Below are 24528 nucleotides of genomic sequence, written 5' to 3' on the forward strand. Positions count from 1 at the left end.
GAGAGACACTTGGAGAGAGAGAGAGAGAGAGAGAGAGCCTCTGCCAGTTGCACTGGGGGCAGCTCATCCCGACACCACCTCTGAGCTGGGTGGGCTGAGCACAAACACACCCTTGCAGCACACCCATGAGGCCCGAGCCAAAATGGCCACATCTTACAAAGGGAGAACCTGGCACTCGGAGGAGATGCCCCCAGCACCCAGAACATGGGCCGTACGCCAATGCCAGTGCTCTCAAGTGCCCCCCACAGGCTCCCCTGGGCAGCGTAGCGTATTGAGCCATCTGGAGAAGCCTGGGCCTGGTCCCTCTCTGGGTGCACCCTTTCACCCCAGACTGTACCTTCTCAGTCTACTGTGGTCTAGCAGCCCCCCTGGGTGAGCCTGGAGTGAAGTAGGCAGGGGTGGTCTAGCCTCCCACTGCGAGGATCTGTGAGGCCAACTCTACCTAAAACTCACTGCCATCGAGTTGATGCTGACTCAAAAATGACCCGGTAAGACAGAGTAGAACTGCCCCTGTGGGTTTCTGAGACTGTCACTCTTGCTGGGAGTAAAATACCCATCTCTCTCCCTTGGAGGGACCACTGGTTTCAAACTGCTGACCTTGTGGTTAGCAGCCCAATCATAACCACTTCGCCACCAGGGTTCCTAGCCTGAAGGCCAGTTAAGTTGATTCCTCAAGAAGCCCCTTTGGCTCTTTTACCCCGTTGCAGACCCCCAAGGGCAGTGTCACTCACGCCTGCTGGAAGCACCGCATGCTGTCAAGGATGTTGAACTGCTGCCACCGTTTGGAGAAATTCACCTTCCCGTCAATATAGTCTGGGTTTCCCAGGTGAACGAAGGTGAGGTCCTGCAGGATCAGCCCCCTGGAAGGACCAAGAAGCCCAGTTACCACTCAGAGGAGAGCTGGCAGGGCCACCAGGAAAGCCCAAAGGAACCTGGGGTCTGGGCCTCTGGGCCCGGCCTGAGCAGCTGTCCACACCAAAAGGGCAGCCAAGTTTGGAATGCAGCCACACCGTCTCCCAGTGTGAACCACCCACTCAGGATCTAGGACGGCTGCATTCTGGGGAGGCCAGGAGGCGCTGCAAAGGGTCTGCCTGCTGCAGAAGAGCCCCCTCACAACTGTCTGAGCTGTGCATCTGGCTGCCAGCAGCCTGTGGCTGCAGTGTGCGCATGCACAGCTGTGAGCTACCGTGGTAGAATCAATATATCTACAACAAAACCTCGGTGGTGGTGGTGGTGGTGGTGAGGGGGCTCTTCATACACAGGCAGGGTAAGTTGTTTTAAAATGCAAATGAGCTACGAGGCCAAATGGGTTCAAAACAAACAAAAACCTGAGGCCAAATGAGCTCTCCCCACTGAGCACTGGGCCTGAGGGTGACACTCTCAGGGGTGGGGGTGGGGTTCTGGGGGTAGCTGTGGATTCTGTGAAGGGAAAATCCATGCAAGTTCAGTGTGGGCAGCAAACTAGGAAACAGGAGGGGGCAAAGGCAGCAGAGAGATCCGCGTCTCCCAAGAGCCAAGCCCTCCAGGTTGCCCCACCCTGCTCTGCACTGCACCAAGCACTCAGCCCTGGAGAGTCTTAATGTCCACAGTCCTATTGTCCACATTCTTACCAGCCCTGGTAAGAGCTGGGAGGCTGGCACCAGCTTAGATCCCGAGGTGTTCAGGAGTCCATGGGCTCCTCCCGCAAGACACCCGGGGTTTACTCCACTCCAGGGCCCAGGCTGTGGGAAATGGCCTTTGACCTCCTTCCCATCAAGTGTTCTCGGGGTTCCTGGGGGAACTGCCAGCTTGGAGGAGCACTGGACCCAGCAGGATGCCTGCCACTTGTGGGGAAGAAGAGGTCCGCCACACGTTTCGGGCTGCCTAACCCTCAAAGGAAATGAGCAGGTGGACAGGACTGTCGGCTTCAATGCCACCCCTTGGAGCACGTAGCCTGAGAGTGAACAAGGGGAAAGAGAAGTACAAGTGTCTTAGCTGGAACCCCAGAAGGGAGGGTTTCTCTGAGCAACTGAGAGGGAGATCCAGGCCGGGGCGGGGGTGGGGGTGGGGATGCAGGGCCGGGAAGTGCTACTCACAGGTATGGGATGCAGGGGGGCTCCACCTCGGAGAGGGCAGCCCGGTAGGCCCGGAAGGAGGAAGAGCTGTCAATCAATGTGCAGTACTCGGCCAGGCCCTGGGCAGGGCAGGACAGTTCCATGAGTGTTGAGACAATGCCCAGTGCCCTGCTCTGACTGACCAACGAACTGCCCCACCTTCTGCCCCACTCACTAGAGTGCACACACTGGCCCCTGGGCTGCCAGATTTGGCTCCTTTCCCATGAGATAGCCACACCCTGGTCACAGGGGCCTCCAGGCCCTTTTCGGCAGAAGCCCCTAAGGGTTCCTTGTTCTGGGTCAGATTCTGCCCTGAGCATGCGGCCGCTGGAGGGAGAAGGGGCTTGGTGAGGAAGCCACGCTGCTCCCGCCATGCTGCTGCAGCCGGGCTCAAAGCCTCTGCTTTGCTGCTCACTGTCCTCAGAGCTCAGCCAAGCCCAGGGCCGGCAGGGTTGCCCTGGCAGTGCTGACAGACACCTCACTGCCTGCATGTGGAGCCGCCTGTGCTGCCCCGCTCTGCTCCCACTGATGGCCATGTCCTCCAGGGGGCCTGCCAATAGGTCCCTGTGCAGCTTCGTGAGAGGACCCCAGGGCCCAGCAACCTGGCCTGTCTCCCCAAGGAGCATCTTCCCCCGAGGAGGAAGGCCCCACACTCTGTCGTCCTTGATGAGAATTCCCTTCCCTTCCCAGGAAACGTGGTATCCTTCAGGTTTCGGTATGAGGGGCTTCTACAGAGAGACAACCCTCTCCCCACACCCCGGCAGGGTCAGACAACCTCAGCACCTGCTCTCAGCACCCCATCCTGGCTTTCGGCCTGGGTCACTCATGGAAGGTCTGGTCCATTCCCTAAATGGATATGGCCCACAGCCAGCCCCTCAGAAGCACTGATGGGGCGTGCAGGGAAAGAAGCTGGGACCCCACTATGGCACAGGACAGTGGTGACATCACAGCCTGACACCCCTCTGAGGCCGACCATCAGAAATGAGCAGAGGAAAGTGCAGCAAGGGCCACTCAGTGTTTTGGTGGCAGCGCAGGGATGCCCACCCTGCCCCAGCAGTTCGCTGCAGCTAGCTTGCCCGGGTGCCAGGCGGGCTCACCTCGGAGGTCTGTTTCTGCCACTCCAGCCTGCGGATGGGCGCCGAGTCCAGTGCAGAGAGGATGGCCAGGTAGGAGTTGAAGTTGTTGAGCTTCCGTAAGTGCTGTGGAGAGAGGCGAGGTGGTGTGAGGCAGCATGAGGCGGCCCCAGGGCTGGCGAGGGCTGGGAGCAGTTACCTTCATGATCTTGATGAACTTCAGAAGCAGTCGTTCCCTGTCCTGGGCCTTCTCCTGCAGCATGATGATCGACCGAACCCTGCAATGGGCGCAAGCAGACGCGGCACACTGAGCTGGCGAGAGACCCTCAGGGCTGGCCCTGCGCCGGCCTGCACACCAACACCGTGTAGACCGGTCCCCGCTCCAGAGCCCGCAGCACCCCAGAGTGAGAGGCCAGAGGCCACCAGGAAGTCTCGGGCCACTGATACACAACATGAATGGTGGCACCTCAATTCTGTGGGCAGTGGGAGGCTGTGGAGGAGCGGAGCAGAGACTTTCCTGACAAATGGTGACCCCAGACATCTCTGGGGCCAGAGAAAGCCACTCACCAGGCCCCCAGACTGGCCCGGCGGAGTTAAGCTGGCACATGGGGTAAGGAAACAGCGGCCAGGTCCTCCAGAGCAGCTCCCTGGGTGCCAGGGAAGTGTAAAGCAGAGGCAACACGGTGGCCTCGGTGGCCTGATGTCACGGAAGGGAAGGGCCGCCCTCCGCTTTGCCCCAGCAGTCCTGTAGAAGGGCCCCTGCCTTCATCTTTCAAACCCAGGGCTCTGGCCACGTGTGGGCCACCGCCTATCACTTGTTAACCCCCAGCTTAGAACCCAGGGAAAATGCAGGGGCAGAAAAAACAAGTTTTGTTTTTTTTAAAAAAGGCACCTGTGGTTCTGCAAAGACTCCACCCCCCACCCCACCCCACCCACCCCGCATGCAACCAGAGCTTCCCCTTTCAGCATGGGGCTGCGGTCAGAGACCAGGCTCAGGGGCTGTGGGTGGTTTCCGTCAGCCCCAGCCTTTCCTGAGCTCTATAATGGGTGGCAACAGCTGAGTGGGAGTTTCCTGGGAGGAGTGGGGGGCTGGACCCCCCCCCCCCCCCTCCCCCCACCCACAAACGGCACAGCAGTGAGCAGCCTTGGAACATTCTAAAAATGTCCGGTCTCTCTCCTGGGGTCAAGACAGTGGGTCATGTGTAGGGTGGGTTCTGTGTGGCACCTTGAGACTTCAAGCAGGTTATTTAATGCCAGGTGGCTGGCATACTTTTTTGACTTTCAGGTACCAAAGGCTAAATAAGAGTCTTAGTAAAGGCCATGTCTGTGCTAACTGCTCTTCTCTTGCAAGCAGATTTAGTGTGAGATTCAGCCCTGACAGTGGGACTGGCTACAGACAGTGCAGACGGGCACACAGGCCCCTGCTGTCTATGGAAGATGTTGCTAATCCATCCTGACACTTCCCTTCCCTGCTGAGACACCCAGCGGTCTGTCCACAGGGGCTCGGACTGGGCTCCAGGGACAGACGGCTCTGAGGGAATATGGCTGCGGCCCCTGCTTACCAGTAGGACATGTTGTTGAAGTGCTCAGTGAACTGGGTCAGGTTGGGGCTCTTCTCTTCATTTTGCTCTTTTGCCCAGAGCAAAACCTCAGGGATCTGGGGAAGGAAAGACACTGGGTGTTTCTGGAGCCACCAGGCTTTCCTCTGGGAAAAGCCCCAGTGCCCTGCCCCACTCAACACCATACCTCTATCTTATAAAAGAGCTCAGCATCCAGCAGGGTCAGCTGCTCTGCTATCTCGTGGCTGTGAAAGTCGTGCAAGGTCCCTGGCCTAGGAGAGGTGGGAGAACAACGGTCAGGGGAGGAGAGAGGAGATACGCCCCAAGTCTCACTCCCTCCAGAAGAGTGGCAACGTTAGGGTCTCGCTGACATTTCCACAGCAGGTTAGCCCCAAGGCCCAGCTGTGAGGCTTCTCCTGGGGCAGTATCGTCCACCTTCTGGTATGTGTGTTCTAGACCCTCAGGGGCCTGAGGCTAAAGACTCTTGCTCCCAGCCTGACCCCAGTGGTCCAGGCCAGGGAGATGACCCTGGGAATGGAGATGGTCCCGTGTATCTGAGCTAACCCGCTCACTGCATCAAGGAGCTGCCCAGTCAGCCAGTGTTTACACCTGGAATGAGAGCTCCCCCTGCGAGTGGGCAGAAGGGGCCGGCAACAGACTTGAACCTTTACACAGAACCTTAGAAATCTTCTGGCTGGGACAGGGCAGCTGGGCTAGAATGAACGATCACCCTATTTGTTAGTGTCCCACCAGCTGGGAACTTGTGATTGATTTCCTGTCCTATTTAACCCCTCCCCTGCCCTGCCACTTGGTAAGGTCATTAATTATACAAAACACACCCCTCACCCCAGAGAAGATCTGGGGTGAGGGGAACCTGTGGGATTGTGCCAGAGGCATCTCATTACGGGGGGGGGGGGGGGGGGGGGGGGGGGGGGGGGCAGGAGGTGAGGTCCAGGAGCTGGGAAGGCAGGAGGGATACAGGGGCTGCTACCGGGAGAACCCTTCTTGCCAGAGATGGCAGGAGTGGGGTCCGACTGTTGGCCAGGTCACCGCTGCTCACCTGGCTGCTACTCCGCGGGCAGCCAGGGGCTGGTCGGAGTTGGCACACCTGAGTAACTTCTTCTGGTCCACTTTGTCCAGGATGTTCTTGCGCAGCACGCGGGCCAGGCTGAGCTCTCCATTGCACACCAAGCGGAAGACCAGCTCCATCAGCAGCTTCAAGATCTCCTCGGTCAGCTCCACCAGGCTGAGGGCCAAAGGGCCACAGGTGAGATGGGCCCTCGGGGCTCAGGAGGAGTACCGCCAGCCCTGGGATCTAACAGGTCAAATGCCAAATTCCACTGGCGACCTCACTTGGGCGGAGAGCAGGAGGGGAGACCATGGAAGGTTTTGCCTAGCACTCCTCGTGTGCCACCGTCACCTACAGACATAGGCTCTGTGAAGACAGGGCTCTTTTGTTCACTGTGGACCCTCCAAACCGAGGCAAGGGACCAGCTCAGTATACATGAGGGGGCTCCCAACAGTTCGTGGAAAAATGGAATGAAAGATCATGGCATGCTCCCATGAACTTTCTGAAGCCCCTTGGGTCTGTTAAGAGACAGGTACTGCCAAGTGTCCTGCCAGAGGAGTGCTGAGGAGGACATAGCTGCTGCCTCCAGACAATACTTCGAGTGGCGACGAGCAGGGCCCACCGTGGAGCTTATCCCTCATCAGAGAGAGGGCTGCCCTGGGCAGTGCTAGCCCCGGCCAGGGTGCAGCTCCCAAGGAAATCTGGGGCCAGGCTGGAGGAGGTGGGGCTTGAGTTCCTACCACCACAGGGGGACAAGTGCTGGCACCCCCAGGTGAGAGGGTCCCATCTGCCCCCCAGGATCCCACTGGCGGAAGCACTCACCACAGCTCATCCACCACTCGCACTAGCACAAAGAACGTGTTCTTGCTGACCCGCGTCTTGAAGGTGTCGGCGAAGGGAGAAAATTTTTCATACGTGCAGCACAGGTTAAAGAAATGGCGAGCTTCCAGTGGTGGGTAGGAGAGTGAGGGGACAGACTGCACTACTGTTTCCAGATGGCTTACAAGTGCCAGGCACCCCACCCACCAGGTCAGGCTTCCTTAGCTGCTCCCAGAGCCCCGGGATGCCCAATCATTGGGTAGGGCTGGGGCTGGCTGGAAATTGGGATGATGAGGTCAACACCACCTGACCCGAGTCTGCACTCACCACCGCCTCTCCCCTGCACCTCCCGGTTTCCTGTGCGCCTCGGGTCGGAGAAGCCGTGTCCCACAGTGCCCTGGGCCACTCTGATGCACAGCAGCCCCCCGGGACAGGGGAGAACGGCTCCCTAGGGTTCTGAGGCTGTAATTCTCTATAGGAGTAGACGGCTTCCTCCTTCCCTGCAGAGTGGCTGGTGGGCTTGAACCATTGACCTTTGAGTTTGCCACCCAGCTCTCACCCTCAGTGCCACTAGAGCTCCTTCAGGTAAAAGCGATCAAAACATAACACCCTCAGAGATACACGTGTAAGCCAAGTGTCGGCCTCCACACTCGCCTGGGTTGATGCTCTATGACTGCTCTGTGCACAGCTATGTAGCTACTGGCAGCTTCTGTAGGAGGCTCCCTGGTCCTGTGGCCACTTGTGGTCGCTCTCCCAGAAGATGGCACTCCGGGTACCTGCTAATGCTGCCCCAGAGCACACCTGTGCTTGCCTCCTCCAGTGGCCCTTCACCACCTCAGGAACTTAGCTCTCCCCTGGGGCCCACCCTGCATTACATCCTGCCTGCTCTCCAGTGACCTGTGACTTCCTGTGTCACAGTATTCAGCACTTACTGGCCAGCATCCCCAGGAGTTAGTGGCTACATGTCCACTAACATGACCTGATGCACGGGGGCAGGGCAGAGGCTAAGAGCGTGTGAGCGTGTGAGCGTGTGTGCACGTGCTAGCCACCCAGCAGCCTCCGAGGTCAACTTGGCCTCCATGAGCTGGAGTCTCCTCCGACCCACAGTTGGCAATCATCGTGGAACTGAGACCAGGGTGGAGGCTGTGTGGGACTATGTGCCAGTACTTAGGACTGTGCCAGGATATTTTCATTCCTGAGCCTGGTGTGTGAGTAGGTCCTGTGGGTGATAGAATACCCGAAGCTGGAGGAAATCTAAGTCTCTGGAAAGGAAAACTTTCCACGTCAGCCCCAAAAGACAGGAAATCTAGTGGGCAGGGCAAAGGCCGAAAGAGAAATGAGGTGTAATAGCAAAACTGGAGAGAACCCACAGTGACAGAATCTGCCCAGCAGATGGCAGTGGTGGACTGTGATGGGGGGAGGGGTGGGGAAGGGGACCTGCACAGCAGTCAAGCAATAGCTCTAAACGGAACCTTGAATCCAAGGAAGAACCTACAGGAGTCCCCCCAAGCTCACCGGAGCTCCCTGGGCGCTCTAGCAGGAAGTTTTGTATTTTATCAACACGTGGCCCTGCGGGGCAGTTCTGGTGGAGGTGGCGGAGGTGGTAGGGGCAGTAGCTGGGGCCGTGTGACTGCCCACTGCTGGCTCTGCGGGTATCTGGCAGGTGGCTGTGGCGGTGGCTGATCTCGAGTCTGTCCGTCTGGACTGTGATTACCTAGAATCTCACACACTTTGCTGCCATCACCCCAACACCCCGGGCAAGTGGCAGCTCTGAGGACTGCCCACCTATAGAGATGAGCACGTGCCGCTGATCTCCAAAGTGGTCTGCACACCCCCTGCTTCACCAAGACGTGGAGTCACCCTGGGATAACCAGTCCCACGAGGCGGCACGTGGCTTACGCTGCAGGAACTTGACATAATCTCATACAACCCTTTCACACGGGAGGCAAGTGGGGCTCGGAGAGGAGTGCACACCCTGCTCGGCTGGGCTCCAAGGCCCCACATCACACTGCCACCCAGATGACCTGCTGGCCTCCTGGCAGGAGGTCTGCGGCAGAGCGCCGGAAGGATATCTGTACTGCAGCTTCTTGATGAGCTCCTCTGGGGTGATGAAGGTCCGGTAGGTCGTCAAGAAGGCTTCACAGTACAACACCAAGTCTAGAGGGAAGAACAAAAGAGGCCTATTCTAACATCAAGGTGCAGGGGGCCAGGCAGCCCGGAGCCAGAGAAGAGCTGGTGAGGCGGTCCTTGCCAGAGAGGCAGGTGAGGCAGTGCAAAGAGCAGTGGGCAGGGGTTGGGAGCCAAGTCTGGTATCATCTGCCTGCATCCCCTAGAGAGACACCAGCCTTCCCGGGATCTAGTTTCACATCTTTCAAATAAGAGGGCGAACCAAGCCAGCAAAAGCAAAAGGGTTTCATTTTGCAAGCACCTTCCACTTGACTGACGCAGCTGCCTTGGGAATGAAGCTACAGTGACATTCTGAGGTTAGGGCTAGCCCCAGTGGGAAAGAGAACTGCAATTGATTAGCAATGCCTGCCACTGGCACGGGACAAAACCCAGCAGCAAGCTCACTCCAGATATTTACTTCTTCTGGATTAGACAGAAAAAGTTCTACCTATTCTAAGAACTGATGATTCAAAGGATCATAATCACTGTATTCATTACACTTTTCAGAAAGTTCATAGAAAATATGTGATTAAGAAAAAACTATGGTCAGAAGCAACAAAGCCCACATGGAAGAAGCACACCAGCTTGCATGATCATGAGGTGTCAAAGGGATCAGGTATCAGGCATCATCAGAACAAAAAATTATGTCATTGTGAATGAGGGGGAGTGCGGAGCGGGGACCCAAAACCTATCTGTAGGCAACTGGACATCCCCTTTATAGAAGGGTCACTGATAGGAGAAGAGCCAGTCAGGGGGCAGTGTAGCAACGATGAAACATACAACTTTCCTCTAGTTCCTAAATGCTTCCTCCCCCACCCTATTATGATCTCAATTCTACCTTACAAATCTGGCTAGACCAGAGGATGTACACTGGTACAGATAGGAACTGGAAACACAGGGAATCCAGGACGGATTATCCCTTCAGGGTCAGTGGTGTGAGTGGCGATACTGGGAGGGTGGAGGGATGGTGGGGTAGAGAGCAGGAACCAATTACAAGGATCTACATATAACCTCCTCCCTGGGGGATGGACAACAGAAAAGTGGGTGAAGGGAGATGTCAGACAGTGTAAGATATGAAAAAATAATAATTTAAAAATTATCAAGGGTTCATGAGGGAGGGGGGAGTGGGAAAATGAGGATCTGATGCCAGGGGCTTACATGGAGTGCAAATGTTTTGAGAATGATGAGGGTAACGAATGTACAAATGTGCTTTATACCATTGATGTATGTATGGATTGTGATAAGAGTTGTATGAGTCCTCAGTAAATGATTAAAAAAAAAAAAGAATAAACTCATGCTAGCTTGTTACACAACATGCCTGCACAGGATCTAGTCTGCGGCACTAAGAAGAATAAGGCATCAGTTTGAACAGATGCCCCATCAGAACAACTTGAGTTCTGCTAAATTTGAAGGAAGAGTAAGCATCAAATTCATGGGGGCGTTTGGGTGGAAGAATGGCTCTATCACTGATGCTTTACAAAAAGTTTATGGGGACCATGCTCCAGAGCAATTCAAATGCAAACCTACTGCCAGGTAGCGTCTCTATAGGATGGAGTAGAACTATACCCGTGGACTTCCAAGACTATAAATCTTTATGAGAGTACAGAAAGCCTCCCCCCCACCCCCCCAGATGGTTTCGGATTGCTGATCATGTGGCTACCAGCCCAGCGCATAGCCCACTATATCATCAGGGCTTAGAAATGGATCACTTGTTTCAAGGAATGAGACAATGTTGAAGATGAAGCTTGTAGTGGCAGACCATTCCCATTAATTTGTGAGGAAACAATCTTATTTGTGCCCTAAGTGAAAAGGACTAATAATTAACAGTTGAAACAGTAGCCAGCACCATTGACATCCCAACTGATCCAGCTTCCACAATTCTGACTAAAAAATTAAAGTTGAGCAAACTTTCTGCTCAAGGGGTACCAAGACACTTGCACCCTGTTCAACTGCAGACAAGAGGAGCACTTTCAATGGAAAAACTGAACAAGTAGGATCAAGATCCTGAAGCATTTTCTTTGAAGAACTGTAAGAGGAGACGAGAGATGGCTCTATCAGTTCAATCCTGAACACAGCCTGGTCAAAGCAATGGCCCCTATGAGCTGCAAGTGGTCCAGGCAGGTAAAAGTGGACTGGTCAAGAGAAGGGTCATGGCAATCGCTTTTTGGAAGGTTCAAGGCATTTTCCTTGCTGATTTTTTGGAAGGCCAAGGGATGATCATATCTACTTATTATGAGTGTTTTGAGAAATTTAGCCAAAGCTTTAGCAGAAAAACACCTGGCAAAGCGTCACCAGAGTCTTCCTCCACTGGGACAATGTTCTTGCTCCTTCCCCTCATCAATCGAAGGCAATGTGATAAGGGTTTCGATGAGAAATCATTAGGCCTCTACTACATGACCTGATTTGGTGCCTTGGGATTTCTTTTTGTCTTCTAATTTTAAAATAATCCATAAATGCCACTCATTTTTGTTGTTGTTAATAATGTAAAAAGGACTTCACTGACATGGTTAAATTCCCAAGACCCTCGGTTCCTTAGAGATGGACTCTTTAGAGTCGTTGGTGCCATTGCTTACACAAGTTTCTTGATCTTGATGGAGTTCTGTTGAGAAATCATCTTTTAAATGTTTACTTCTATTTCCCCACAAATTTTCTAAAGCCCCCTCCTATCATAGCTAACTCATAGGTAGTATATTTATGGGGCAGGGTCCCATAATGCAGACATTTCGGGAAATGTCACTTATCGCACGGACCAAGGAAAGGTTGAAGCAGCACAGCCCGGCCAACTTGGAGAGCATGGCTGCAGCCGTGCAGGGCAGGAAGAACTGGAGGCTGCATGGACTAGGGCTGGCAGTTCCTACTCACCTCTTTCCCTTCCCTTTGGAGGCACTGGTTCTAGCTAGGGACACCCCTTGCTGAGGCACTGCTGTGACTCACTCTCCCGTCTCTGATGTTAAAGAAAATGTAATAGATGCTTTTAAATGGCAGGACGCTTTCTGAGACAAATGGCCTGGCTAGACTTGCTATGATTTTGGCAAATCTGAGATTCAAATTTAGTTTTGGCTCCAAAATCTGTGCTCTTAACCAAGGGGCTGAGCAAGTGCTCACACACACACACACACACAATAAAATGTTTCCTTTCCGGGCACAGGTCACCTTCCTGCACCTTCTCTCATTTATTCTCCAGTTTTGGGGGTGTCTACGTGCAGCCAGGCAGGGGTGGGAGGTGAACCCCACTTCTCCAGTGAGGGGTGATGGCACAGCACATGCACTGCCATAGCAGCCTCAGACCACCTCCTGAGCCAAAGGAGAGTGGGAAAGCCAACATCCGCTTCCATATCTGGACGCCTGTGCAGGGATGGGTCCAGCTGGGGGAGCAGCTGGTGCGGGGTGCTCCGGGATGTTCTAGACCCTCGCCCTACTCACTTCTCCGTCAAGTTTGGGAGTGGGTTCAAGGAGCTGCTGGGCAAGAAAGGAGAGAGGAAAGGAGCCCAGAACCAAGGCTGCTTCTGGAAGAATGGAGCCTGTGGGCTTCCCTGTGGGCTGCCAGCTTCATTGTTGCCAATGGCATGGTGACTTCTAGGCTCATCGGTGAGTACGTGTCCACACACCACATCCCAGTATGCCCAGAACAGCCCCACAAGTGCCTGAGATCCCACCGTGGGCCAGCAGCGGTATCAGGGTTCACTGCCAGGGTCAGCTCACCCCACCCCACCCCCAGCTCTAGCTTTCGAATTTTCATCTTTTTCATTCTAGGGCCCCAATGGTGCTATGGGTTGGGCCTGTAAGGTCGGCATTTCAAACCCACCAGTGGCTCCAAGGGAGAAAGATGAGGCAGTCTGCTCTCAGAAGGAGAGTTCTACTATGAGAGGAATCAACTCAATGACAGTGGGGTTGGCTTTTGGTGTGGTCATAAATCAAGAATGCCTAGAATTATTCTGTGTGAGCACGCAGTGGAAAATCTGCTGTAAAAATATAAGTGAGGCCAATTTCAAAAACGATATATATTAGCTATGGTTTTTGACTCTCTTCCAAATTGACTTTAACACTGTTGTGTCATCTTTGTATTATGTTAAAGAAAAGAAAGAGATCTGAGAAGCAACAAATCCCACATGGAAGAAGCACACCAACCTGTGTGATCACTAGGTGTCTATGGGATCAGGTATCAGGCATCAAAGAACAAAAAATCATATCATTGTCAATGAGGGAGAGTGCGGAGTGGGGACCCAAAGCCCATCTGTAGGCAAATGGACATCCCCTTAAGGAAGGGTTGCGGGGAGGAGATGAGCCAGTCAGGGTGCAGTGTAGCAATGATGAAACATACAACTTTCCTCTAGTTCCTAAATGCTTCTTCCCCACCCCCCTCACTATCATGATCCCAATTCTACCTTACAAATCTGGCCAGACCAGAGGATGTACACTGGTACAGATAGGAACTGGAAACACAGGGAATCCAGGGCGGATGATCCCTTCAGGCCCAGTGGTGGGGTAGAGAGGGGGAACCAATTACAAGGATCTACATATAAGCTCCTCCTTGGGGGATGGACAACAGAAAAGTGGGTGAAGGGAGACGTCTGACAGTGTAAGACATGACAAAATAATAATTTATAAATTATCAAGGGTTCATGAGGGAGAGGGGAGCAGGGAGGGAAGGGGAAAAAATGAGGAGCTGATGCCAAGGACTTACGTGGAGTACAAATGTTTTGAGAATGATGAGGGTAACGAATGTACAAATGTGCTTTACACAATTGATGTATGTATGGATTGTGATAAGAGTTGTATGAGCCCTCAATAAAATGACTTAAAAAAAAGAAAAGAAAGCTCAAATCAAAAACAATTCTCAGCAGTGAGCTGGCTGGACAACAAGAGCATATGAAATGAGAACCAGCAAAACTCAGTAAAATGTGCGAAAAGCCATCCTTCAGAAGAAATGATCAGGGAAAAAAAAAAAAAAGAAGTAACGGTCAGACTAAAAGACATACAAAAGCCCAGCACCATCCTGGAAAGCAGTGGCAGCGAGCGGGAAGATGGAAGGGAGTGTCTGTCTCCTGTGGAGTTTGTCTGGATCCCCATTCAAACATTAAAATAAAATTTTTTTTTTTTAAAGAGAGAGATGAGGAGCCAGGCGCTGCCCTGACAGAGTCTGCGGAGAGTCAGCCTCAGCTGCTGACCAGGCTGAGAGCAGCTTCCGAACTCCCGCGGCCACCTGCTCCGGATCCTGGCCTCTTCCCTGCACAGCCCCTCCTCTCCTGCAAGGTCAAGCCTTGGAATGACAGCTGGTGGGCCAGCAGAGAGTCTACCCTCCAGGATGGAAGAGACACTGAGTTTCCCTCTCGGGGCGCCGAGTGGAGCAGTTCTGTTAGGACGAGCACTTCATTCTGTGATAACTGAGGCCACGGCTACTAAACCGGAGTTTCCTGACAGAGCAAGGGTCCTGTCAGGATTCCCTGTATTCAGACACTCGAATGACACCCTGTCTGGGAGGGCAGGGAGAGTAGGATGGGTGCTGCCCTAGGAAGGGCGGGAGAGGCTACCCAGGTAGCATTTTCACTGCAGCCGTCTCCTCCCATGTGCCATCCAGCCCTCGTTTCTGGAGCACTCACAGGGAGCCAAGCTTTGTAGCCGACACTCCCTCTGGACAAGCCTGTGGGGTGCACACACCTCACGACCAAGGTTAGCTGGTCTCCTGATGCTCCCCCTTCCATGGCCCAGCAGGACCAGGAGACAGCAGAGAACTGAGAGGGAGCTGGATGCCAGGAGACAGCAGTGGGTGGGCCTCTATGACCACAGACCAAAGGCCACTCTGATGAGGGCTGCTGTACCTTTCCTGTCCGTCTCAGTCGCATGGACCAGCAAGATGTCCCCAGACCCTCCACGGACATCCGGTCCATCATCGCCCTGTAAAAAACACAGGAGAGGTGGCTGTGAGGCAGAACACAGCACAGGGCCAGCTCGATCAACAAGTGTGCTGACAAGGCCCCCCGATTCCCTTCCCAGGATGACTGGGCAATGGACAAGCCTGAGCTGCCCAGACAATGTGGGCACCAAGCACACATCATGCCTCTGAGGGCTGAGAGGCTCAGGGGAAGTGGTGCCATTCGACCTTTCCCGGCTCACCAGTCCAGGGGGCAGAGAGGAGACGTTCCCTCATATGGGGATGGTGGGACCTGTGGGTCCTCCCCGCCCCGCCCCCCCTAGCCCCTGCCCCCAGGATGACTGTGGAAAAAGCAAGACCATTCCATATTATATTCATGATCCTACAATTGCAGCATGTTGCCCTCCATCTAAATCCCTGCTTCCCAGGGTGGGGAGCAGTCACTTGTAACTATCATGGACTCTTCCACGGGGTTCTTCAAGAGAGGATTACAACTACAGCCGACACTCCTCGTGTGATCACTGACCACTGCCTGCCAAGAGAGGGGGAAGTCCTCCTTTCAGTGGAGGCAGACAGAGGTATGAACTTGTCAACCGGCCTGGAGTTAAGGGAGTTGGCAGCCGGGCACACAGAGAAGCACCGACCACCCAGCCTGGCTTTTGCGCTGTCATTCGAAGCAATGGTATCCAACTCCTGCCAGCCCCCTTGTGTGTGCAGCGTGTGCTCTGGGAGACACACTTGCCCCTGGCACGGGGTGTTTGGTTTACACAGGACCGAGACAAAGCATCTGGGCCAGGGAGACCATCAGATCAGGCCCTGATGGTGCCCCAGCATTCACAGCCACAGGGTCACTTAAACCGGACATGGAACACCAAGGCAACAGTTGGCGTGAGAGGGAGACGTACACTACTGCAGATTAGAACCACCAGACTGGTTCAGGGCCCTCTGACCACCTTGGATGGGGTATGGTTCATGACTATGAGGCCCAAGCAGTCCAATTTCTGTCAAGAGTACACCCCCGCAAGTTCCCAAGGGCGAGGCTGCCCCTTCCTGGCTGGCCAGGGTAGTAGTAGTGACCCACGTGAGTGTCTGTGTTTCTAAAAGCATCTTGGATTTCCAGCAGGGGCTGGAACATCACTTCTAAGGAGAGGAGGTCAGTGCCCAACAGCCCCTGCCCATTCGGTGAGGGTCAGCTCCTCCCTGAGTGTTCTCTGCATAGTGGGGCTGGCTCAACCCACCTGCCCATGTGCGTGTGTGTGATGGAAGTGGGGTCCAGCAGCACAGCCACTTCCCCAGGGGTGGCCCCGGCTGTTTCGTGAAGCGTCCCTCTGTCTGCAGTCTCGTGGCAGAAGGAAGACCATAGGCTGTCAGGCAGCCCTCTCTGATGGTGGCGGGTTTGGGGATGGCTTTTCCCAGTGCAGCTCTTGGTTCAAGGCCCAGAAGGGGCAAAACGCTGCATCCACGCCTGAATTGTCTTAAATGCATTGTGTCTCCCATGCTGAACTTGTAGGGCATTACTTTAGTAATATAACAATGCACTGTGTTCCGTGAGGGTGTGCCACAGGCAGGCTGTGTACTGAACACTTTACATGGATATGTTCTCATAATGACCCCAAGACTCCCACCACGTGAGGCTTTGGACGAGTCACGTAACTTGCCCAGTGCCACTCTTAGTAGCCTGAGGAGAAGAGGCAGCACATGTCCTTGGATTCCTCCAATGGCCCAATCATCTCTTTATAGCCCCGATGCTCCTGGCATTGGGTCAGTAACGAGGAGCCACCGCTCGGGTGCGCCTCCTGGGAGCACTGGGTTTGTTCTGTGTGGCCCACTTCCAGGTCCCGTTTTCCTCCACACTCTCCACGCCCCCACTCCATGGGGCCAGGGGCCATAAAATCAGAACCTGTTGAGTCCTTACCTCTTGCTTGAGTGTCAACCTTGCCATAATTTCATTGTGGTCAATCAGGGACAGCTCGTCCACTTCCTCCTCTGACTGAGTGACCTCCAGGGCATCTGGTGACGTGGGTGTCCTGGAAGGAAAAGTGGTTTGGGTTGCAAGTGTCAGAGTGGGACCCTGCTGGGCTCCTACATGGAGACAATATGTCTGAGATCTGAGCAGAGCTTCTCTGGCTCCCTGACTTGCAGCTAAAATCTGAAGCACAGACATGCCTCCCAACCCATCACAGCAGGACAGAGCCAGAGGGAGAGCGGGTTTCTAACTCAGCTGCCAGCCAGCTCTGTGACTGGGGGCATTTTCTACTCTGCATGTGCCATCTGTAAGTGAAGGGATTAAAGCAGGAGGCCAAGAAGCTTCCATTGAGCAAGTTACTTAGCAAAGTGATGCTGTCAAACCATTCTTTGCCAAGGCCCACTGTACCACGGGGTGTCAAACACTGTGGAAAACGGAAGCATGTGGGGAGGCTGCCTAGCCTGGGGCATTCTAGGGCATAGAGTGGAAGTTTGAATTGGTACCTTGCTTTTTCTCCTAAAAAACTAACCCCCCCTCCCCTCCAAACCCAACTAAAAGCAACTTCAAACAAACCCACTGCCATCAAGCTGATGTGGAAACATAGCAAGCCTGTAAGGCAGCGGTTCTCAACCTTCCTCAGGCTGTAGTGACCCCCAACCATACAATTATTTTCGTTGCCACTTCATAACTGTAATTTTGCAACTGTTATGAATCGGGCGACCCCTGTAAAAGGGTCGATCGACCCCAAAGAGGTCGTGACCCACAGGTTGAGAACCACTGCTGTAAGGGGTCTCAGCGACTGTAAATCTTTGTGGCACTAGCCAGCCTCATCTTTCTCCCTAGGAGTGGGGGGTGGATAACCAAATGCCTAAAGCACAGTACCACCAAGGTTCCTTCTGGTCTCCTGTCCCAAAAACCACCTCCCACGCTCACTGCCCCCGAGCTGATGCTGATTCAGAGACCTTTTCTCTCTGGCTGCCTATCATCCTATGCATTCTTAGGATCCTATGGCACTGATTAGCTCTGTAGAAGCAGGCCACATATACAACCCTGGTCATCCGACACAAAGAACACTGACAGGCCTGGGCAGAACTATCTTCGCCCTGGGATGATCCATCCTGCCACACATCTTGTCCATGGGGGCCTGGGGCTCAGCCTCGCGGGGAGAGGGTGCACCCTCAGCAGTTGTTTCTAACAAGCCGATGTATCTACCCTTCTGCTTCTTCATGAGGACCAGCTGCAACTCTGAAAATTCCACTTTTGAGCCCAAAGAAGATGGGAGCGAACTCGCTGCTTTTGCTTGGCTCACGCAGACCTTGGCCACTGTGTGTGAAGCACAGGATACCTACCAGTCTTCGCTTTAGACTTGGGAAAACCTCGGGCAGGGCAGATTCATGTGGAAGGCTCCAGAGAGGGCCTCAAGAGGGTCTCATGAAAATGATCCCCCTTTTCTTTGCCTTTCCCCTGCTACTTTTGCCCCCTTTTCTACTGATGGTGCTTAGACCTGACTCAGCTCTCACAGACACTGCCTGGCTCTGCGGAGTGCAGCCAGGGTTACAGAGGTAGCTAAAGCTACTGCAGGTAGTTAGGGGGCAGACTTGGTGATGCTGCATATTCTATTCAGTAATGGCATATTGTGAAAAACGACTACTTATATTTAAACCTGGGGAGCCCTGGTGGCGTAGTGGGTTATGTGTTAGCCTGCTAACTGTAAGGTCAACAGTTCAACTCCACCAGCCCTTCCCAGGGAGAAAGATGTGCTGTACTCCATAAAAAATTACAATCTATGAAACCCACTGGGACAGTTCGACTCTGTCCTGTAGGGTTGCTATGAGTCAGAATCGACTCGATGGCAGCAAAGAACCCTAAACCCAGTAAGGTGTGGCTTCTGCAAATGTTGAGAAAACATCATAAGGAACAGACATAACAACTAAAAGCAACACACTGTTCTTTTATTTATTTATTTAATTTTTTAAAGCACATTGTTCTCGGTTGCTCTTTAGGCAAAAGACTAAGCTAGCCATGCCAGGTGCTTTGGGAGAACTGGAACATGGAGTCCATCTGAGAGGAGCTGGAGACATTTATTTTCTTCGAGAGCCAAGCAAGAGAGAAAGGGGCCACTACTGATCGTGCTTCAGCTACAACTTGGAGGAAGCCTGCTCGACCACCTTCTGGGTGGAGAGGGCTGTCACGCGATCATGTTTTAGGTTTGGTCATCGGATTGTGACTTTGTAACTAGGAAGGATTAAATATACTTTTAGAAAAGAGGCAAGCTGAACTATTTCGGGTCAAAGTGTCACAATCCCTGTAACTGACTTGCAGGTGGTTTAGAACTAGGATGCGTCAACACCCGCTACTCACTGCCATCGAGTTGACTCTCACTCAGAGTGACCCTCCAGGACAGAGGAGAAGTGCCCCTGTGGGTTTCCGAGGCTGCACATCTTTACAAGAGCAGCCGGGGGTTTCCAACTGCTGATCTCGTGGTCCGCGCCCAACTCATAACTCACGACGCCACTAGAGCTCCTTAGAGACTACACACATATCTAAGAACCTGCCCAAGAAATCAGTGGGGCAGGGGACTTTTACACTCCCTCATTGCACTTCACCTTTGCAGAGTCTGAGGAAGGCTGGCTTGGCATGTGCACGTGTACTGGGAGGTCCTCGGGAGTAATGGCAGACTACATACAACCATGAAGGATGAAGGCCTGGGGGGGTGGTCAGTGATTTGTCCTGTCCATGTTTTCTGCCTTGGGTGTGTATTATTTTGAGAATCCGGACCAGGCCGGCCCCCTGGGGGCCGAGGCGGCACAGGTAGTCCTCACTGGAGGGCCTGCTGCTCTGAGAGGCCATGGTACGGAGGGTTCCCACCTACCTTTCACCGCTGGCTCGCTGTTCCTTCCCAGATGTGCTGCCCACTGAGGACGACTCTTTGGGGTGCCCGTCTCTCACAGTTGGCGATTCCTGAAACAAGAGTGTGTGGATTCTGACAGGCGCCCATGCTGGGCTGGCCCTGCCTTCCTAGCATTCCTGCTTGCAAATGACTCCTGAGTGCCACTTTCTAGGGCTCAACTGGAGATGTGAACAAGTGCACGTGATGAATGTGGATAAATGCACAGCAGACACAAGGACCTCTTAACACGAGCATCTTGTCTTTGCAGAGAGAGAAAGGGGCCACTACTGATCTCGATGTCAGCTACAACCTGGAGGAAGCCTGCTTGACCACCTCCTGGGGTAGGGAGGGCTGTCACAAGAACTGCTACCTGACTGAAGCTCAGGCAGGTACACCCGCATCTGACTCTTACAAAGGCCTTGCCCTCACTCCCACTCACACACAAGGGCACAGAGGTTGAGAGTAGGTCCTGCCCAGGACCACATCGCTGGTAAGTGGCAGAGCCTGGACTTGAACCTTGAGTTAGTTCCAAAGACTCTGCCTTAACCTGTGCTGCTGTCATGCAGTAAAACTTTGCTGACGTTTGAGTTCAAGTTCAGTTTTCAGTACTGTCATGCTGAGTGAGCCATAGCAATTCAAGACCCCCCTTGAGCCAGCTACCAGTTAAAAGTCTCACAAGTTCCAGTGCATGCGTACAGACTCCCTCTGCTCGGTCTCACTTGCTCTCAGGACTCTGGGCTGATGCTGCTCAGTGACCCCACGGCCCCCACACCTCTGGTGTGCCCCCACGGCAGAAAAGGAGAACGGGGGCAGCAGGAATACATGGGACACTGTCAATGGCGAGCACTTGCGGCAAAGACAAAGGCAGTGCTGTAATTAGTCTCCTGTAGAGGGGAAGCATGGGAAGTGTGCCTGGTTGGGGACTCTATGGCACTGGGGCTGAACTGGGTGATGCTGGGGCGCAGGTCCCTACAGGTGATGGGAAAGCTGGCTCAGCTCCCCACCAGTTGGGGGACACCCCACTGGAGGGAAAATTCCTCAGTGTGTCACAATTGCCACGGTCTGGTGTCGAGTCTGTGATGTAGACATCAAGGGGCTTATGCGGACCCTGCTATGGCAGTCTTAATGGATGTGGTTCTGGTCTCAAAGACTGGGCCCTTGCGGAGGCTTGAGGTCCCGTGGCAGCTCCCCTTCAAGCAACGTGTTCCATTCAAGCTGGTGGTGGAGGGTGTTTTTTGCAGCTTTGGAACCTGCTCATGCTTCACGGCAGTAAGGCCTGCAGCGTGAACAGTTCAACAGAACTGTGGAAGGTCGGAGGTAGCACAACAATACAACGAGGAGGAGGATGTCAAATATTTACTTCTTCACTCTCATGAGGGATGGATGCATAAACACGGCAGGGGCTAAGTTTGGAAGCAATTCTATACGAGTGATGGAGGGGGCTGAGGAGGAACAGGAAATGAGGTGTGGGAAGGTTTGAAGCTCCTCACTCTGGGCGAGGGGTGCACGATGGAGCCCAGCACTGGACACTGGGAAGGAGAGAAATCCTAGAGGGAGAGCTGGGGACATGGCCATGGCTGCTCCTTGTAGGTTTCCAGAAGGCCCATCCTGCCAACTACACACACTGAAGCAGAAGCAAAGGGAAGACCACCAGGAAGCAAGTTCTTTCCCTGCGGAGGGGAGCTGGCTTCCTACAGGGCGCGGGAGCTGGGCTGCTCGTGGCTGGGCTGCTCAGCCAAACAGAAAGCAGGTACAAGAGACCAGGGGCCCAATGGCAACCAGGCCACATGCACAAGGGAGGCGGGCAGCGCTGGATGATGAGGCCGTGCCCTCCTGCCGAGGGCTACTTACTCCTCGAGAGTGAGGGTGCTCCTTGCTGCGCTGGCCAGAGGAGTACAGATTGACATATTCACCCTCACCAGTGTCCTCACTGGCGCTTTCACTCTAGGGGAGACGGGGTGAGAGGAAACGCTCATGTGACAGGTCCGCTCCTCGGTCCTCAAGGCTCTGAGAGGGCAGCCAGAGGGCTGGCCCCAACCCAGACACTCCTATATAGGGGCTTACAGCTCCAGAGAGCAGAGTTGCCTCTACTCTAGAGGGGCTCGAGTTTCCTGCTGGCTCTTCTCCAAAGACCTTGAGGCCCATCCAAGCCTCCAGGGACAGCACAGTAAGGCACAGTGTGTCTATCCTGCGGTGCCATGGGAGATGGTGACAAAGGTCTGAGAAAGCAAGTGGTAGCACAGCAAAGTCGCTCTGCACCCTGCAAAGCCAGACCCTGTCTGCTATGTGTCTCTGCCCACCTAAGCGTCCACCTCCACCTGCAAGTGAGGTGTTCCTCTGCAGGGATGAAATCCTACTGGCAAGTTAACAGGCTGGGAAGCAGGCCTTGGATCATTGGTACCACATGCAACTCACTATGCAATTTCCTTGGGAAACTCTCTGCCACTTTCAAAGGCCTTTTTTTATACAAACAGGAGAATTTTGTGTTTTCTATCTCACCATAACTGTCTCCAAATGGTTACCAGTTCATCTGCCCCTAATGTATCAGACTCCAAGTTTGCTGGGAGCTCGGTAGGGAAGGTTCAACGGCTACTTTTCCTTTGGGCCTTCCCTGCAGGCTGAAATGAGCTCATGACTGCCACGAGGGGGACAGAGGACAGGTGTCTTCCAAGAACAGTGACGCTGCTGTTTAAACCATGTGAAGGTGCGTTGTTGGTTTTTGAGTTCTCACCGAAGGCGTCTGGGGCGAGTCAGTGAAAGAGGTTTCAGGAGGAAGGCAGACAGTGTTCCCGTGAAAGCTGTTCTCCTGACAGGATGAAAGGGGCCCGTCCACGGTGTTGGAAGGCGGGCTGGCTACAGCTGGCACCACTAAGTCAGAGCTCTGAGACTGGTGGACAGGCGGGAAATGTGGAGAGGAAGAGGAGGTAGACGGAAGGAAAGGTGGAACGGAAGCTTGGTTGTGAGGCACGAAATCCTGGGAGAAGGACCTAAACACAGATTTATACTACAGATTCAAGGTGGCACGCACGCACGCACACACACGAGATGGGAAGAAAACAGACAGACAAAAGAAGAAGTGATTAGATTAGCTGTGGTGGAGCAGTGACATTGTTTACAGTGACCCTACCAAGGGATCATGCCAAACAACTCCCCCTCCTTGTGGCCCAGTGAGCCCTGAAGCCCCCTCCCACCCTACCTGGCTGCTTCTTCCCTCTGGAGAAGGACCTAGTCCTAGCCAGTGCTGGCCCTGGTACCTCAAAGGTAGAGTGTGGAGAGTGGCTCCCTAATCCACCCCCCCCCACATTTATTGCACGAAACCCATCCAACCCATTGCCATCGAGTTGATTCGGACTCACAGTCAGAGTTTCTGAGGCTGTGAATCTTTGTGGGAGGGAGCAGATAGCCTCACCCTTTTCTTGTGCAGTGGCTGGTGGGTTTGAACCACCAACTTTGAAGTTCGCAGTATAATGCTTATATGACAGCACCACCAGGGCACCTTCTGTATGTATTGTATACGGAACATATACTCTGCTTTGTCAGAAAAAGAACTTGATCCAGCCCTGGTCTTCTTGCTCTTTTAGGAATCTTATGATTAAGTTGAAAGTGAATAGCTACCTGACAGGAGCCCTGGTGCCATAGTGGTTACCTGTTTGGCTGCTAATTGGAAGATCCGTTGTTTGAAACCATCAGCTTCTCCTTGGGAGAAAGATGGGGCTTTCTACTCTCATAACGAGAACCCACAGGGGCAGTTCTACTCTGTACTATAGGGTCACTATGAGCCGGCATCAATTTGATGGCAGTGCGTTTGGTTTTGGTGTTAGCCAGTGACCTGTTTATATTTACTCATTTTGAATCTTTTAGATCAAGTTCTTTGGTTTTCTCCCTTTAACGTCAAACACTGCAATCTTTATCAAATATTGTAAGCTACTGCAGAACCTTGTGGGAGGGAAGCACACAGGCTTCTAAAAAACTGGTTGGCAGACCTGTGCTACCCAAGCGCCAATGATTTTTATGAGTTTAGGCCCCTTCCCATCTCAATTTTTCTTATTTTAACTAATGAGTTTTCAAACATTTCTGATGCTAGCTGGGAACCATAAGACTCGACTCCTCCAAATTCTCACCAAAGAGGCAAAATCGAGGTCAGGGAAATGACAACAAAGCCGTCATGGCTTCTTATATTTTGGAGAGTTGATTGGGCCTAGGCTTGCTCTACCCTGGAGGGGTGACAGACAAGGGGCTCTAGTCCCCCTGGCCGCCATGATGGGATCTGATAGTACATCATGTTCTGTGAAAGGCCTGCCAGTCCATTGTAAACCATTGCTAGGAAATAGGATCAGAGCCCTGCATGGGCCCTGTCTGAAGCCCTCGCTGGGCTCACTTGCCCATGGTGGACACTGGAACTTGACTCCAGACCAACCCAACAAATTGTGCACAAGTGCACACCCAACTGTCCCAGCACTTGCTGTTGTGCAGGATGTGCAGATTCCATGGAAACAAGAAGGGAGGAAGATATCTTTTAACCTGATGAGAGCCCTGCCACAGCGCTAGGCCGCCATCCAGCTGGGCCGGCAATGGCAGCCCCTTCTTGACAGTGCTGAGCAGAGCCAAAGCTCTCAGCCCGCCCCTTCTTGGTGATGCCGAGGCTCGCTCCTTCTTGGGGGTCCCAGTGGCTGTTGCTCTGTCTGGTCCATGACGTTTATACCCCAGGTAACTACTCGGTCTTATACTTGCTCTTATACATTTCACGCCCCCCACCACCTTACAAGGTCCTCATGGCTAAGCCCAGTAGACAGTCAAATGAATTGGTGGATGTACCATAATTTGGGACACGTACTGCTGACCTACCAGCACCAGATGCCTTGACACCTGCTAGAAATTAAGCTCCAACCACCGACATTCCTGTTTTCCAGAAAAGCTCAGCGAGACATCTCTGGCTCAGCACTGCATCACCCAGAGGCCTGCGGCGCTCACATCTGATGGCCTTGTGGGCCCTCGAGAGGCAGGCTCCACATTTTGTTTAA

General features: G+C 53.5%; 1 protein-coding gene across 7 annotated transcripts in view; it reads right to left on the minus strand.

The window, feature by feature from the left end:
* RAPGEF1 (Rap guanine nucleotide exchange factor 1) overlaps window positions 1-24528 on the minus strand; it is a 136090-nt gene that overhangs the window by 3080 nt on the left and 108482 nt on the right. For 3 of the 7 annotated variants that reach the window (XM_045288551.1, XM_045288550.1, XM_045288553.1), the window contains 14 exons: window positions 22239-22511; window positions 21359-21451; window positions 19490-19578; window positions 16567-16678; window positions 14599-14674; window positions 8686-8770; window positions 6617-6709; window positions 5786-5971; window positions 4913-4997; window positions 4729-4823; window positions 3366-3444; window positions 3191-3292; window positions 2076-2173; window positions 732-860 (listed from right to left, as the gene is read on the minus strand). In XM_045288551.1, the coding sequence (XP_045144486.1) occupies window positions 732-860; window positions 2076-2173; window positions 3191-3292; window positions 3366-3444; window positions 4729-4823; window positions 4913-4997; window positions 5786-5971; window positions 6617-6709; window positions 8686-8770; window positions 14599-14674; window positions 16567-16678; window positions 19490-19578; window positions 21359-21451; window positions 22239-22511 (1595 nt within the window). The remainder of the gene's footprint in view (window positions 1-731; window positions 861-2075; window positions 2174-3190; window positions 3293-3365; window positions 3445-4728; window positions 4824-4912; window positions 4998-5785; window positions 5972-6616; window positions 6710-8685; window positions 8771-14598; window positions 14675-16566; window positions 16679-19489; window positions 19579-21358; window positions 21452-22238; window positions 22512-24528) is intronic. The other 4 variants (XM_045288552.1, XM_045288554.1, XM_004713241.2 and 1 more) reach the window with 2 other exon arrangements.

Source organism: Echinops telfairi, unplaced genomic scaffold (assembly GCF_000313985.2).
Source record: "Echinops telfairi isolate 266 unplaced genomic scaffold, ASM31398v2 ScPeMD7_22;HRSCAF=79, whole genome shotgun sequence".
Lineage (NCBI taxonomy): Eukaryota > Metazoa > Chordata > Mammalia > Afrosoricida > Tenrecidae > Echinops > Echinops telfairi.